At 35.5% G+C, this 16647-nt stretch overlaps 1 protein-coding gene across 1 annotated transcript in view; it reads left to right on the plus strand.

Annotated features, from left to right (window-relative positions):
• Positions 1–16647, plus strand: part of LOC114326638 (neuroglian-like) — a 122625-nt gene that overhangs the window by 94324 nt on the left and 11654 nt on the right. The window contains exons 8-9 of the mRNA XM_050641221.1: positions 6072–6649; positions 9844–11117. Of these exons, the coding sequence (XP_050497178.1) occupies positions 6072–6649; positions 9844–11117 (1852 nt within the window). The remainder of the gene's footprint in view (positions 1–6071; positions 6650–9843; positions 11118–16647) is intronic.

Below are 16647 nucleotides of genomic sequence, written 5' to 3' on the forward strand. Positions count from 1 at the left end.
GGTCTTTTTTGAGAAAATTAACATCTTAAATTGTCTAGCGATTATATTAAATTGGTGCAACGTACGTTGTAAATCATCTTAATTTTGCGAGATTAATATTGCGTCCTCTGAATAGCAGATCATTTTAAGCTTTTTCTTCCATTTGATATCCTTTCTTCTTACTTTTTTATTATCTCATCGTCCATAATCAGGTTGAACAATAGAGGACTAAGGGAATCCCCCTGTCTTATCCCATTTCCAGCTTCAATTGAGCCAGTTACTTCTTCTACATTTACTTTTATTGTGTTGTTCTGGTAAATATTTTCGATCGTTTTAATTATTACTAGTTACTAGAGGTACATATCTTGCGTACAATAAATGGTAAACGTCCACGAGACGTAAATATGCATCTTTTTGAGGTCTCAAAATTGACATTCTCGGCAAAGTTCAGCTTGTTCGTATGATTTTTAGACAACTGGACTATTGTAGAGAACTTGGTAGAATTTGCTATATACCTAGCTATGGCAAATTGTTATTCCTGTAGATTCATTAACTCCTCTCTGTAACACTTGTTTTTTTTTTTTTTATTTAAATTAACGTGCATGTGACATATATGGTCATTAGCACGAGTTGCAGTTTACATGGTAATATTATGAATTACAAATTATAAATATATAGTTAACATTATAACATAAGTAAAGAAAGATCAGTTAACAATAATTATATTTTGTTTAACAGTTGATTCTTCTCGAGGAATTTGATAACCTTGTTGATTTGGTCTGTGTTGTTGAGGACATCTTTGAAGTTAGGACTAATACCAAGCTGTTGGCGTTCTTTGGCATAAAAAGGACAGTCACTAAGTATATGTCTGATCCGGAGAGTAGTATTGCAGTGTTGACATTTTGGTAGTGGAGATGATGTCATCAAATAGCCATGTGTTAGACGGGTATGTCCTATACGCAGTCTTCGTACGATTGCCATGTTTTTCCGAGATAAACTAGGGCAGGTAAATAAGTTCACTGAGGGCTTAATTTCATGCAGCACTGAAGTAATTTTATTCCAGTGAGTTTGCCAGGTGGATAGAGTGTGCTTCTTCAGTCTGGCCTTTAGATCATTGCAGATTTGTACATTAAGTATGGTATCCATCGATGATGCAGCTATTTTGGCAAGGCAATCGGCTTTTTCGTTACCACTAATGCCAACATGGGATGGTACCCATAATAAGTGACTTTTGTATTTTGATTTATAAGAAGCTGATAAATGTCATGAATATCTTGGACAAGAGGATGGTTGGTGGTTATAGTATTGATGGAGTGTATAGATGAAAGTGAATCAGTACATATGGCTATGTGTGTGTTTGGGTATTTTTGAGCATGTTTGAAAGCACCCAAGATAGCTAGCAGTTCGCCAGTGTGAATACTACACCAAGGAGAAATTTTACAGTGTTCGATAGGCTGTTGAAGAGTAGTTAGAGAATATCCAGCTCCACTTTCAGATTTTGACGCGTCAGTGTAAAGAACTATGTTATATTTACTTTTGTTTATGAGTTCTAGGAAGAGATTTCTTAATGTGTTAACACTGACATCTTCCTTGTTAAATTTGGTGAGGGACAAATCATGCTGAGGTAGTAGGTTGGTCCAATAGGGATTATTGGAGAATGGTAGAGTTCTGGTCTCAGACAAATTTATATCTTTTAATAACGGCTGTAGAAGATGAGGAAAAGAATGTATAATTAAGTTACAAGGAGCATTATTATGAGGTTGATGTAATGATGTAATTAAAGGATACACTGGATTGGAGGGATTGGAAGAAATTGCAGCAGCATAGGAGGAAAGCAGGTATTCCCGTCTAAGCCATAGGGGAGGCTCATTAGCTTCACAGTAAAGACTTTCTGCCGGACTGGAACGAAATGCTCCGAGACATAAGCGGATAGCCGTTGTGTGCACTGTACTTAGTGAATTTAGGTTTGACTTAGATGCAGACATATAGATGAAACATCCATAGTCAAGCTTGGAGCGGATTAGTGATCTGTAAACTTTTAGTAACGTAGTTTCATCTGCACCCCAATGATAATGTGATAGTGTTTTAATTATATTTAACCTTTTAAGGCACGCTCCTTTAGTTTCCTGAATGTGTTGTTTCCAGGTTAATCTTGAATCAAATATCAGCACTAATATTTTGCAATTGTCAACGACCGGTAATTTAAAGTTATTGACGGTGATTTCAGGGTTAAAAGAATTTATTCTTCTACTAAATTTAATCACTTTGGACTTAGAATGGGAGATAGTAAGTCCTAGGGAAGCAACTTTGATTTGTAGATCATTTACTGCTGATTGCAGAATTTTACTAGTGGTAGCGTTGGATTTACCCTGGCAGTACATTATTAGGTCATCGGCATATAATGAGCATTTGATAGGTGGAGGGATATTGTGACATAACTGGCTAATCGCAAGAATGAATAAAGATGTGCTTAAAACCGAACCTTGAGGAACTCCGTCATATTGGATATGTGGAGAAGAAAGGAAGTTATTGGCAGAAACCCTGAATGTTCTAGATGTTAGAAAGTTTTTTATAAAAGCGTATATGTTGCCAGTGAGGTTACATTGAAAAAGTTTGTCAAGAATTGCGTTTCTTGAGATGGTGTCAAATGCGCCTTCTATGTCGAAGATTGTATCTATCAGATCTTGTTTACTATTAATCGCGTTAGATATATGGGTTTGAAGTAGTGCAAGGTTATCTCTTGTGGAGCGCTGTCTTTGGTAGCCAGATTGTTCCTGTGGAATGATCTTGTATTTTTCAAAATACCATAGCAGTCGTTTGTTGATCATTTTTTCCATTAATTTGCACATAGTGCATGTAAGGGAGATAGGTCTGTATGATTGTGGAAAACTAGTTGGCTGATTTGGCTTCAGTATAGGTATTACAATAGACTTGCTCCATTGGGATGGAAATTTATGTGAGCTCCAGATTAGATTATATAAAGTTAGGAGTTTTTTAAGAGCATAATTAGACAAGTGCTTTAGAAATGCATAAGGAATATCATCGGGTCCAGCTGCAGTGTTTCTGCTATTAGCTAAAGCAGATATAAGCTCATGGATAGTGAAAGGAGAATTAAGGGGTCTGCTATGTTCAGAAGATATCAGGTTATTTCTGTGTGGATTTATTTCACGAAGAGACATATTAATATGATTAGTTTTGTTTCTGAATTTATCTTCGAAATGTTTAGCAAAAATGTTAGGAATAAGTTCATGTGAAGTGATCTCTATACCATTTGAAATTAAACGAGTAATTTTATTATTAGTTTTGTGACTTTGAATTTGTCGTATTTTTTTTCCAAATTTGGCTAGGATTGGAATTTTCATTAATGGAAGATACATAATCCTGCCAGGATGATTTTTTGCTTTTTTTTACTATGTGTTTGGCTTTGGCTTTAAATTTTTTGTAATTTATTAAATTTTCAAGGCTTCTGTTTTTTTGGTACTTGTTTAGAGCTTTTTTGGATAGACGAATTGCCTCTTCACAAGAAGAGTTCCACCAAGGAACTTCCTTATGAGTTGAAGAGAATGTTGTTTTGCCGATGTGAATCTTAGCAGCCGTGAGAATTGTCTCTGATATTGACGTTAATAAGTAGTCAACATCATTGGTTAACGGATGTTCATTTGCGAGCAAGAGAGTATCAACAGATTTTGAATATTCTGACCAGTTAGCTTTGTTTAAGCGCCAATAACTTTTGGAAGATGCAGCTCTACTACAGTTGTTGGAAATTATTATAGGATAATGATTGCTGTCAAAGAGATCATCGGCTGTTTGCCAGGATAGAAAAGGTGCTGATTTAGGGTCACTAATACTAAGGTCAATAGCAGAGAATGATCCAGAGGAAATGTTAAAGTGAGTATTAGATCCTGTGTTAAGAAGACATGAGTTTGTGCAGTTAAGGATATTTTCAACTATTTTTCCACGACCAAATGTAGATTTAGAACCCCACATACTGTTATGTGCGTTAAAGTCTCCTGTGAGTATAAACGGCTGTGGTAGCTGGAATATAAGGTCTAGGAGCTCTTCCTCTTTTAAAGGATGGTTTGGGGGAATATATATGGAGCAGATAGTAAGCTTATTAGGGCAAAATGTAGTTATGGCGATTGCCTCAAGATTCGTTGTTAAAGCAAGCATTGTTGAGTAGATTTCACTGGAAGCAAAAATTGATGCACCTCCACTAGCTCTGATGCAGTTCGTCCTAATGAAGTGGTATCCTTCAAAGGATTTAGGGTGAGGGATATTATTTGTAGTAAAATTAGTCTCTTGTAGACAAATAAAATCTGGATGGTAAATTGATGTAAGATATTGTATGTGTTCAAGGCGCGGATAATATCCGTCGCAATTCCATTGTAAAATAGTGAAAAGATATTTTTTATTTTTAGAAAAGATCGGTATCATTGGTGTTGGAGGTACATGAATTATTGGATGAAAGGCTTGCAACTTCGTCAGCGTCCACGGGATTTAATGTGATCTTAAGCTTTTTTGATAATCTTGTAATTCGATTTTTAAGCGATCTATCAGATACAGTTTGATATATTTGCGTAAGGTCTTCTAAAAGAGACTTAATGTTGGTGGTAAAGTTATGAGCTTCTTTGAGAGGATCACTGCTACCAAAGGAATTTTCCAGGAAGGCAATAAGCTGTAATGCTGTCAACGAAAATCTCTCTGGATTAGCACTAATTAATTGTTCAATAGTTGATTGAGCAGAGGGAGTAATTTTACCAAGTTCTTTGTCATCAGTTTTAATTTCTTTTTAGGAGCTGTTTTAGGAGTTGCAAAGGCTGTGGTAGATTGATCATTTATAGGGTTTAAGTCTGGGGGGTTATTAGTAACCGATAAAGTGGGTGATTCGAGACTTGTGTCGGTAGAATAAGTTCTTTTGATGCAAGGATTTGAAGGTATGGACACTGACATTAGGGACTGTTCATTTGGAATTATTAAGTCGTTATTAGTTTTATTGATTTCTTCTTTTGAGGAGGAGGAAGGAGGAGACATATTAGAAGGAGGTTCAAATGGGATTAGGCTAGAAGTTGTATTTAGAGAAGGATTGGTAGATATTTCTTGAGGGTTAGAACAGGAGTCTGCAGTGTGTCCAGCTTGTTTACATAAAAAACATTCAAGTTTACCGAAGTGATAAAGATTCTATTATTGGTATTTTCATGCGATATTAAAATTGAGGTATTTAATTCAAAGTTTTCTTTATCCGGTATAATATAGATAGAGCGTCGAAAACTGAAAATGTGGGCGTATTCGTCCTCAGGTGAGCCGCATCGGATAAAAGAGACAGGAGAAGCAAGTTGTAATCGAAGTTCGTCTTTAAGTGCTTGCTCTATGAGTGAATTCGGGATCGAAGGGCTCACGTTGGACAGTAGTAGCCTCTTTGCAGGTGTAATAAGTCTGCGAATAGATACTGTTTGATTTCTAACAGTAATGGTCTGATAATTTTGCAGAAGATTATCCACTATGGATAAGGAAGAAAGATATATGCATATACGCTGGTTAGAAATTCGTGAAGCAAAGGTTATTTCTTTAGGGGTAACAATTTCGCCGATTGCCTTGATGTAATCAAATAGCACGACGTCAGGAAGAGCGTTCATGACGATGGCGAAACTTCTACTGGGACATGATATTGCTGTTGTAGGTTTTTTTGGTGTGATTTTTGTTACTGCAGCGAAGCTGGGTTGTACTGTTTGTGATGATGTTTGTGATGATGTTTGAGATGATGTTGATGCCATAATTTGATTTTAATATTCTGGATGCCAAAATATTAAATATGTATGGCCAGTAAGAACTGGCCTAATTTTTTGGTTGTCGATATTTGCTGTTAATTAAAAATCGCCTTACCAGTATTTTTGTTGGTAAACACAGCACATTAACTAACTAGTTTTTATATGAAACACTATTAGCAGAGACGATAAGCGAGGAGTACTTTACTCGTTGGCCTCTGAAATGGGAATGAACACTTGTTTAATTACCTTAACATGTTTGATTTAATTAAATAGTGTCAATAGCAAATCTTGCCTGAAGTTTGATAAAACTAATAATCATATTTTTAGCACGGACCTACATTTATAAAGGTCCAGAAGACACTGAGGCAGTCGCAGGATCTTCAGTTACATTACAGTGCAATGCCATAGCTGACACCGAGCTTTACCTGGAAATTATTTGGTTAAAAAATAACAAATCTTTAGATTTTGAAAATGAGTACAGATTTTTAAAGTCCGCTGATAATTCCTTGATGATATTAAAAGTTAATGAGTTAGATTCTGGAACTTACAAATGCCTAGCACGAACTAAGCTGGATGAAGCTTCAGCAGAAAGTTATCTTATAGTGCAAGATGTTCCAAATCCACCAATAATCGAAGCAGTGGAATGTTACTCCAGAAAAGCTACCATAACCTGGTTACAAGGTGGTGATAATCGTTCTCCAATATTATATTACATTATACAATATAGTACTCAGTTTTCACCAGAAACATGGGAAGATATTATCCAAGTGCCTCCTTTGGAGCATACTTCGTCCATTCCATTGGCATCTTGGAATCAATATACATTTAGGATACTAGCAGTTAATAAAATAGGACAATCTAAGCCTTCCGTACATAGCAGGGACGTATGTATAACACCACCTGGGGTAAGTACAACACTTGTTTATTCTTCTTCTTCAGGTGCTATCTCCGCTACGGAGGTTGGCAATCATCATAGCTATTTTAATTTTTGAAGCAGTAGCTCTAAATAGTTGTTTTGAGCTGCATCCAAACCATTCTCTCACCATGAAATTCGTCTTCTTCCGATGCTTCTTCTGCCATCTAGCTTTTCCTGCATTATGAGTCGTAGGATGCCATACTTCTCGCCCGCATCACATGTCCGAGATACTGTAGCTTCTTTTCTTTAATTGTAAGTTCAACTTCCTTCTCTTTACCTAATCTTCTCAGTACTTCATTGTTCGTAACTCTATCTACCCAGGAAACCCTCATAATTCTTCTATAGGTCCACCTTTGTTTATTGTTTTGTATTAACAAGCCCAATACTTACTTAGATACTTCCTCCGTGGCGTTACAACCCTTCGTGGGTTTTATCCGACTTGACAACATGCCTCCATTCCTCTCTGTCTTGAGGAATCTCCATCCAATTCTCCACGCCAGTAGCTTTAAGGTCAACTGCTATATTATCTCGCCACCGGAGTCGAGGGCATCCGCGTGGTTTTCTTCCAGTTGGCACTTCTTCCCATACCAGCCTCACTGTTCTTTGGTCAGAATGTCTTCTGAGGTATCCTGCCCATTGGAGTATTCTGGACTTTATTTTAGATAAGGTTGTTGCAACGAGTGAAGAATTTTGTCTGTCACTAAACATAAAGAAAACGAAATTCATGGTTATATCAAAGAAAAATATTAGAAACATAAGTCTACACGTAAATAATAAGACGATAGAACGAGTTCATAATTATAACTATTTAGGGACAAACATGAGTGAAACAAACGATTATACCAAAGAAATCCGAATTAGAATAGAAAGGGCTAGAAGTGCATTCACTAATATGAAACAAATATTATGTAGTAGAGACCTCAGCCTAAATCTTAGAAAGCGAGTACTAAAATGTTATGTATTTTCTGTTCTTTTGTATGGTGTGGAGACATGGACTCTCAATAAACAATGCCTCAATAGATTGGAAGCATTTGAGATGTGGACGTATCGAAGAATGCTGAGAATCTCCAGGACAGACAGAATAACCAATAAGGAAGTACTAAGGAGAATACAGAACAGCAGGGAGATACTGGATTCCATCAAAATAAGAAAACTTCAATACTTGGGTCACATAACACGTGGTGGCAGATATGAACTCCTAAAATTAATTATGCAGAGAGTGGTTTGGATGCAGCTCAACTGAACTCTTTCGGCCTGTAGTATCAAAAGTGAGAATAGCAATGATGATTTCCAACCTTCGTCGAGGAGATAACACGTAAAGAAGAAGAAGGACTTTATTTCTTTTATGATGTTAAAATCTGGGTATAGTTCTTCGAGCTCTTTGTTAGTAGTTATTATCCTATATTGTCCTGCTGCTTCATCAAGCACAGGCTCAAAGATCTTCCTTAGGATTGATATTTTTCTTTCCCGAACACGTAGTCTCTCTTCGTTCATCTTTGTTATCGTCCACGTTTCGCTTTCATACATCACTACGTGTCATATGATTGTTTTATATAGTTTTTATGTATGTCTTGTTAGTTGTTTGGATTTTACAAGTTTTGAAAGAACTTAAAGACATCTGTTGCCGGTTTGTATCCTATTGTTTATTTCTTGTGATCCGTTATTGTCTTCAGTTATTGTTGTCCCAAGATACTTAAATTCTCTGACGCACTCAAAGTTAAAGTCGTCATATAATATATTTAGTTTTACTTTTATTGATTAGGATCCCCATCTTCTTTGCTTCCTTGTCGAACCTGGTTAAAGTCTCCTTCATCCTTAATTTAGTGTTTCCTATTAGATCGATATAGTCTGCAAATGCCAACAGTAAGTTTGGACCTTCTCAATGAAATCCTGTAATCGGTTTTTTGATTCTCGCACTTCTGATTATGTGTTCCAGAATTAAGTTGAAGAGTTGTGGTGAAAATGCATCTCTATCTTTTGGTCGGTTGTTTATTTCAAATATATCTCCGAGTACTGTTGTCCAATTCTCACCTTACATCGTAACCGTTCCATAAACATCGTTTCAAATTGACTAGGTTTTTTGGAAAGCCAAGTTCCTGTATCCCTGTGTAACCCTGCATACTATATCAAATGCCTGTTTAAAATCTATACGATAAAACTCCCGGCATTTTCCATTATCTGTTTTATTGTGAATATCTGGTAAATAGTAGAGCGGCCCGGTCTAGATCCGCATTGATAATCCCCAACGATTTCTTCTCTCTATATTTTTCTTATTTCTATTAGGATGTTTACAAAGACTTTATAGGTGGTGTTTAGGAGCGTTATTCCTCGGTAATTAATACATTGCTTTTTGTTTCCCTTTTGGTGGATTGTTACAACGGGTGAAGTCGAGTTCGCTCCGCTTCGTTCAGTTATATTTTAGAAGGGTACGAATTGGCTCCCGCAGGCTCTCATATAATCGCGGAAACATTAGACATTATTGCCAAATCGTGTATTATTTATACTGCTTAGGAAATTTACATAGTGATATAGACTTTTTATAGGAAAATTATAATTTTAGACAAATATTTTTAGAGTTTGTTTTAGTTCAACATTGGCATATGTGGCAATTTTAACACAAATTATCGGTGTCGGCCGGTATGCGCTCGACCGTTTTGCGCTCTTACCTGAAATCGGCCGGTTTGCGCTCTACACTCTAATACCCGAAAGTTAAGTTAGGACCGAAGGGTTAGGTCTTCCTCCTTTCCCATAGATATTTCTAGGAAGGTACCTGTTTCTAACAAAAAGAGAAAATTTGAAAGAAGTGACAACGCTGGGTGATATTTTCGACATGTTTAGGTAAAATAAATTTTGTCTATGGGAGCCAATTCGGACTCTACCTTTTTTAGTTCAGGTAAAATTCTTACCATTGGGAGCGAACTCGACCCCGTCCGTTACAATAATCCCTTCTTTTCATTCATCTGTTCTTTGTGTAAATTGTTTTTCAGGTTGAGGGAAGCAAATAAAGTAAGCTTGGGTCGAATTGTATAATGTCAATGTTAGAGACATTTATTATATCCCCATCGTAAGAGTTTGGCGTAGATAATATTAGAGTGTACAATGCTCTCTCAATAGCAAATAATGTGCATATTGAGCACATGAGCACATTGAGATCAAGGTGAATTTTATAAATATTTTTTGTAGGTCCCTAACAAAAATCCTGAGTTGGTAAGAGGACACGGAACCAAACCAGATAATTTGGTAATTAGTTGGGTTCCATTGCCCAAAACAGAACACGCAGGACCTGGGTTTAAGTACCATGTCTGTTTCAAGCGAAATATAGATGGAGCTACTTACGAATGTACAGACATCCATGATTATACTCAAAACACCTACACAGTTTCCAACCAACCATCATTCCAGCAGTACACAATCAAAGTTACAGCTTCTAATGATAATGGTGACGCAGAAGTCGAGCCTATTGAAGTAATTGGATACTCTGGAGATTCAATTCCCCTAGAAGCTCCTACTAATTTCACCTTACTCCTAGTTCCAGATGGAAGAACAGGCTTATTTAGTTGGAATCCTATACCCAAAGAATCCTTCCGCGGTCATATTATAGGTTACAAAATATATACTTGGAGCGATGCATCAAATTTGACAAGGGAAACTCAAATTGGTAACTCGTCAAAAGCATTAATAACATCGCTTGATCCCTACACTAGGAATTACGCAAGAATATGTGCCTTCAATAGTCAATATAATGGACCTTCTAGCCCAACCCTCTCATTTCATATGCCGGAAGGAAAACCTGATATAATTGACAATTTAGAAGCTTATCCGCTGGGGTCAACCAGTCTTCTTGTAAAATGGAGACCTCCAAAGAGACCTTATGGCATACTTAGAAGTTATATAGTATCTTGGGCAAAAATTGATACCAGTTCCTATAGGATAGATAGGTTGAACACACAAACTATTTCGGATCCCAATATAACATCAACCAAACTCACAAATCTTCTACCTAACACAAATTATAGAATATACGTATCATCTACCACAAAAGCTGGAGAATCACAACAGTTTTTCATAGAGAAGAGAACAAGTGACGTTCAAAGTATTAAACCATCGAAACCAACATTTACATGGATGCTCATTCAGAGAAATTCTGGAGTAACCGCTAGAATTCGCTGGGTTCCAAATACAGAAGGAAATGGAGGGGCAAATTTCATAGCAAAGTGTAGAAAGAAGTATGATTCTGCATGGATCGAATCAATAGTTGAAACTAGAAGAGACTGGACTGATGTAAATGATTTAACCGGCTCAGGTGTATATGAATGCTTAGTTACTTCTTTAGATGAGCAATCGGTGTATAAGACTGATAGTGACATTCAAGAAATTAATATAAGCAAAGAGAGGAGTCAGCATAAAATAGTTAATGAACAAGGAATCTCCAGTGACAACAATGGAAAAAGGCATGAGTAAGTAATTAAATAAACCACACTGCTTAATAAAAACACCCGACACCCGAATATGCCTTTATAACTTCCAATTTCTTGTTTTGTTCTGTTATTTCTAACACCATTTTTTCAATTTTTTGTTTAATTATAGAAATCTATCTCTATCTATGTAAGGATTTTTAGAGTTGTCGCCGCCTTCCTTCTTTCAACCAACGTCTCCAATCGTTTCTGTTCCGCCATTCTCCGTCTCTAAGGTCTCGTCTTTCCATGGCCTCGTCCACTTCATCCCTCCATGATCTTCGGGGTCTACCTCTTCTTCTCTTTCCTATTGGGCTCCAGTCCGAAATCTTGGATATCCACCTTGTACGCTCTGCTCTTCTCAGTGCCGGTTTATCCAATGGGCGCATGGGGCGGGCGCACAGGGGCCCGGGCCGCGGAGGGGCCCGTAATAGCCCTTTCCTTTTAATTATAAAAAAATAAAATCGGTAAATAATTTACATATTTTCCCAAAATAATCTCATACGCAGATACGGCAATACACTGCAAACGCCTATGTTCTATTGTTCTCTTCACGCCTATACACAGTGGCGTAGCCTAGCCCCACAGGGACTCCGTGTCAATGTTTGTGGCGGGGCCCTTTTCCAAAAACTACAGAAAGTTGTCAGAAATATGTCTCGAATTGTAGTGAATTTTGCATGTGAATCCAGCTTGGAAACAACTAGTTATTTCAGAACTGTTCAAAGTATCTACACGTTTTTTTCGGTTTCTCCTCAAAGGTGGAATTTACTGAACGAGAGCGGCAAATGTTGTGTAAAAAGATTAATTGAAACTAGATGGTCCGCCCGATTTGACGCTGTAAATGCATTATTTAGAAATTACGGATCCATCAAACATATTTTTTCCAGTTAAGCAGTTAGAGGTGAAAAATCAGCATATAGAAGTAAAGCCTAGGCACTGTACAATAAAATGGATACCTTTGAGACCATAGGCGTAACCAGGGGGGGGTTTGGGGGTTATAACCCCCCCCCATTGGGATGGACTTTGAGCTCTATATGCTTAACACTATACCCCTCAGAGACCTACCAGTAGTTGTAACCCCCCCTTTCCAGTAGTTGTAACCCCCCTCCTTAGGATCATCCTGGTTACGCCTATGTTTGAGACAGCTCTATTGACACTGATTTGGGCAAGAATTTTGGAACGAGTGAATGCAACAAGCAAAACGTTTGAAACTGTAGACTTAAACGTAGAACGTGTCAAATGGGGCAGAATTAATGGCATCTCTTCTGAGCTTTGTTGGAGACGTAAGAAATAAGTTTAGCGAAATTGAACAAGAAGCGAAAACTTTCTTTTGCGAAGGCGAGGATATCTCAAACATATACTATACAACTGACCTTCAAAGAATAAAGAAAATAAAAACATTTTTCGAAGAAGCAGGTGAAAGTCAAATCATTTTAAAGGGACAAGAGATATTCAGAATTGAAGTATTTAATATTATATGCGACAATATTATTCAAGATCTTTTAAAGTGAATTGAATGTTACAAGGATGTAACATCAGCTTTTAGATGTTCTTTTACGCTAGATAAAGCAGAAGTCAAGACGTCAATTAATACTTTATGTGAGAGATCTAAAAAAGATGTTGATGAAACCAAAGAGAACTTGCATAATGAAATTACCCATTTTGTAACGTTATGCCAAAATAAACATACATTTTATGTAAAATTTGATGTCATCCAGGATGTAAAAGCAAATTTTCCCAATATTTTAACTGCAAATTTATTTGGCGATACTAATTTTTAATTCGTCAGGCGAGCGGTCTTTTTTGGCTTTAAAAAGAATAAAAACATATTTAAGGAGGTCAAATTTGGGTCAAGAAAAGCTAGACGCATTATCACTATTGTATATAGAGAATGAAGAACTGGAGAAACTGAAGTGTGATAATATGATATTTATGGCAGTTTCGAATGCCAAGTCAAGAAAAAAAGTGATCTAATTTTGTCTTTATGTATCTTCTAGAATATGTTTTTTGTTTGTCATGTGTTGTTTTGTGAAACTTTCTGTTTTTGATCTATGTTTTAAATGTATTTTTTGGATTATTTTTTATATTTTACCGTTATATTTTATATTTTACCTTTTTATACCGGTGACGCGGCTTTGGGATTATAGCAGGGTAGTCTGCTACATCTAGGGCCTACGGTATGCAAGGAGGGTAACAGGACCAGTGCTACGCTTCAACCGCCTATTATTACCCCTGGTTTTACCCAAGGTACTCATTTTATTTAAGGCTAAGTCGACCTGGGGCCTATAGACATTTTAAAAATGTCTAGTTGTTCTTACCGACGCTGGGATTTAAACCCCGACCTACCAGCACGCGAGTCAAGCATACTACCGCCTGAGCTACGCCGGCCCGGGATTATTTTTTACGTTTGCTATTCTTCTTGCTTGTTTAAAAATAAAATTATTTTATGGATTTTACAATAAACCTTTACAGTTAATTCATATGTTTTCTTGTTAAAAAACTGACAATGAATAGCAATGAATGGGGCCCCTCAACCTCCAGCGCCCAGGGCCCGCAGTTAGGTTAAACTGGTACTGGCTCTTCTCACATGTCCATACCAAATTAAACGTTTTTCTTCGATATAGCTGAGGATGTCTTGTTCTAGTGACATTCTTCGTTTTATCTCCTCATTTCTAATGCGATATATTCGTGTTACTCTGTAGCTTCTTCTCATGATCTCCATTTCAGTTACTGTAATTTTGGACCTGTTTAGTTTGTTTATTACCCAATTCTCTGCTCCATACTCCATATGTCATTATACTATGTACCAAGGTATTATACAGGGTGAGTCATGAGGAACTGTACACACTCCTACCTCGTATAGAGGATCCTATGAAGAATAACAAGTGACCATTAAAAAGTGTCTGCTCCCATTGTTTAATAATATACAGGGCGAGTTTCGCATTTTGACATAAATTTGTATTCGTCATAATTTTTGAACGGTCAGATCGATGTGTCTCTTATTTTGGCCAATCGTTACACTATTACCACCTAATCAACTGATTTATTCAAACTAGAAAAAAATCAGGTCCGGCTTTAAAAAATTAGTTCGTTTGCGTCTTAGAAAAAATTTCACCCTGTATACGCTTTTTGAAAACTCTAATATAAATTTTACAAATTAGACAAATAGGCAATTAAAATGGCATATTTATTTTTTTCCACACACGATTCCTTAATTTTTTATAAAAAAATCAAATTTGACTATGAATTAAAAGTTTGGTAAAGTGAACCATAGATTTAAAAAAATTAACTTTTATTACAAAAATTAATTTTTTTTGAACAAATATTTAATTTATGTTACCCTCCAATCAACTGATCTATTCAAACTAGAAAAAAATCAGGCCCGGATTTAAAAAATTAGTTCGTTTTGGTCTTAGAAAAAATTTCACCCTGTGTTTCACGCTTTTTGAAAACTCTAATATGAATTTTACAAATTAGACAAATAAGCAATTAAAATGGCATATTTATTTTTTTTCGCACACGATTACTTCATTTTTTATTAAAAAAACAAATTTGTCAAAATCGGAATTTTAACCAAAAAATGAAAAAAAAAAAATGAAATCACGGTTTAACTCGCTACAACTCTGTTCCATTTTAATATTTTTTTTTTCTGAAATTTTTACAGGACATATCTCTTACCATTGTGAAGACTATGAAAATTGTTGTAGACTTTCAGTCTTCTTCTCGTAAAAGTTATGAATTTTTAAAAATAAAAGGTGCAGATTCGTGAATTGCAAAGTTAAATCGCAAAATTAAGTGAAAAAATTTAAAATTTATCTACTTGATCACGTCTATGAATGTTACACTATAAAGTCCAAAAGAAGTGTTATGGGGAGTTTTAGATCTAGACGTGTCATAGAAAAAAAAATGTTAAAACTTTTAATTTTAAGAAAAACGTTGTTTTTGTAAATTAATTTTTGTAAAAAAAGTTAATTTTTTTAAATCTATGCAAAAACTTTGCCAAACTTTTTATGCATAGTCAAATTTGATTTTTTAATAAAAAATTAAGTAATCGTGTGGGGAAAAAAGTATGCCATTTTAATTGTCTATTTGTCTTATTTGTAAAATTCATATTAGAGTTTCTAAAAAACGTATACAGGGTGAAATTTTTTCTAAGACCCAAACGAACTATTTTTTTAACTCCGGGCCTGTTTTTTTTCAAGTTTGAATAAACCAGTTGATTGGGTGGTAACATAAATTAAATATTTGTTCAAAAAAGTTCATTTTTGTAATAAAAGTAAGTTTTTTTTAATCTTTAGTTCACTTTACCAAACTTTTAATTATTCATAGTCAAATTTGATTTTTTTAATAAAAAATTAAGTAATCGTGTGGGGAAAAATAAATATGCCATTTTAATTGCCTATTTGTCTAATTTGTAAAATTCGTATTAGAGTTTTCAAAAAGCGTATACAGGGTGAAATTTTTTGTAAGACCAAAACGAACTTATTTTTTAAATCCGGGCCTGATTTTTTTCTAGTTTGAATAAATCAGTTGATTGGGTGGTAACATAAATTAAATATTTGTTGAAAAAAAAATTAATTTTGGTAATAAAAGTTAATTTTGTTAAATCTATGGTTCACTTTACCAAACTTTTAATTCATAGTCAAATTTGATTTTTTTATAAAAAATTAAGCAATCGTGTGCGGAAAAAAATAAATAGGCCATTTTAATTGCCTATTTGTTTAATTTGTAAAATTCATATTAGAGTTTTTAAAAAGCGTATACAGGGTGAAATTTTTTCTAAGGCCCAAACGAACTATTTTTTTTAAAGCCGGACCTGATTTTTTTCTAGTTTGAATAAATCAGTTGATTAGGTGGTAATAGTGTAACGATTGACCAAAATAAGAGACACATCGATCTGACTGTTCAAAAATTATGACGAATACAAATTTCTGTCAAAATGCGAAACTCGCCCTGTATATTATTAAACAATGGGAGCAGACACTTTTTAATGGTCATTTGTTATTACCCATAGGGGCCTCCATCCGAGGTAGGAGTATGTACAGTTCCTCATGACTCACCCTGTATATTCTCTTCTTTGTATTTCTGGTAATCTGGCTATCCCACAATACCCCGTTCATTTGTTTAATACATGTTCTTGTCTGTGTTACTCTGCTGGTTATCTCTTGCTTGGTGGTTCCATTCTTTGAGAGTATGAATCCTAATTATTTGAATTTTTCACTGTCGTTAATTTCCCTATCATCGTCCATTTCCAAGTTTCTCACTGGTTCTTGTTCTGTTGTTAAGTATTCGGTTTTTTCTAGGTTTATTTCCAGTCCATTTTTTGTATTCCTCTTCTAATTTTCGGAGCATATAGGACAGATCTTCTTCATCTTGAGCCGTATCACTTGGTCATCTGCAAAACTTAATGTGTACAAGAAGTTGTCCTGGATTGGAATTCCCATCCCCTCGCATTTCCTTTTCCATGGTTTTAATATTTGTTCTAGGAATATCTTGGTAAATATTTCCCCGTGTGATATTAATCACAGCCTTT

This window comes from Diabrotica virgifera, chromosome 10 (assembly GCF_917563875.1).
Source record: "Diabrotica virgifera virgifera chromosome 10, PGI_DIABVI_V3a".
Classification (NCBI taxonomy): Eukaryota; Metazoa; Arthropoda; class Insecta; order Coleoptera; family Chrysomelidae; genus Diabrotica; species Diabrotica virgifera.